Source organism: Halyomorpha halys, unplaced genomic scaffold (assembly GCF_000696795.3).
Source record: "Halyomorpha halys isolate HHAL.00 unplaced genomic scaffold, Hhal_1.1 Scaffold75.1, whole genome shotgun sequence".
NCBI lineage: Eukaryota > Metazoa > Arthropoda > Insecta > Hemiptera > Pentatomidae > Halyomorpha > Halyomorpha halys.
This window is the reverse complement of record NW_027112173.1, coordinates 200,579-201,275: the sequence shown is the minus strand read 5'-3', so window position 1 is coordinate 201,275 and position 697 is coordinate 200,579. Positions and strand designations below refer to the sequence as shown.

Genomic DNA, 697 nt, shown 5'->3' with positions numbered 1-697 from the left:
ACAGGACAAATAAAGAAAAAGAAAAATGTATTCAGAAATGTTCTACAGAAAGTAAATAAAATAGAACTGTTAATAATGTTAAGAACAAACCAGATGAGAAAGAGAACTTTTTACCCATTCCCATCGGGAGGCTCCTGATGGATGACCTCCGACTAGATCCGGACTCGTTGAGGCTGATGTCTCGGGCAAAGTTATCAATGCCCCTGTTCCGTCCACTGAAAAATGTAATACTTTTAGTTTGAAACCGAGAAAATAATAATTATTCATTATATTAAAACAATACCACATAAGTAACATCATACTTTCCATTACTTAAATAAACATTTTAATTTCCTTTGAAATGGTGAAAATTGTTGTAAGAAAGGAAAATCTTGCAGTTAAAATGTTTTTTTTTCCTACGCCACAAGAAGTGGGCTATTACGCCATTTCCCTCTCGCAGTCCAATACAATTTTACTCTTCCTCTTAGTTGGTTTTGGGAAAAAACTTATTACTAAGTTGAAAGGTATGGGTATAGGTGGCAATCTTCTCTCAAGGATTTGATCTTTCCTAGGACAGAGATTTATTAAGGTCTGCTATGGAAGTTCAGTGTCCAGTTATCGGCAAACCAAACAAGGTGTACCACAGGGCTCAGTCCTAAGTCCATATTTATTCAACACATTGATTAATGATCTGGTTGAGAGGATAATGATTAATCAC

General features: G+C 35.3%; 1 protein-coding gene across 8 annotated transcripts in view; it reads right to left on the bottom strand.

The window, feature by feature from the left end:
• Positions 1 to 697, bottom strand: part of LOC106692880 (putative leucine-rich repeat-containing protein DDB_G0290503) — a 38,434-nt gene that overhangs the window by 14,369 nt on the left and 23,368 nt on the right. For 7 of the 8 annotated variants that reach the window (XM_014439100.3, XM_014439104.3, XM_014439105.3 and 4 more), the window contains one exon: positions 91 to 215. In XM_014439100.3, coding sequence (XP_014294586.1) covers positions 91 to 215 — 125 coding nt within the window. The remainder of the gene's footprint in view (positions 1 to 90; positions 216 to 697) is intronic. The other variant, XM_014439101.3, reaches the window with a different exon arrangement.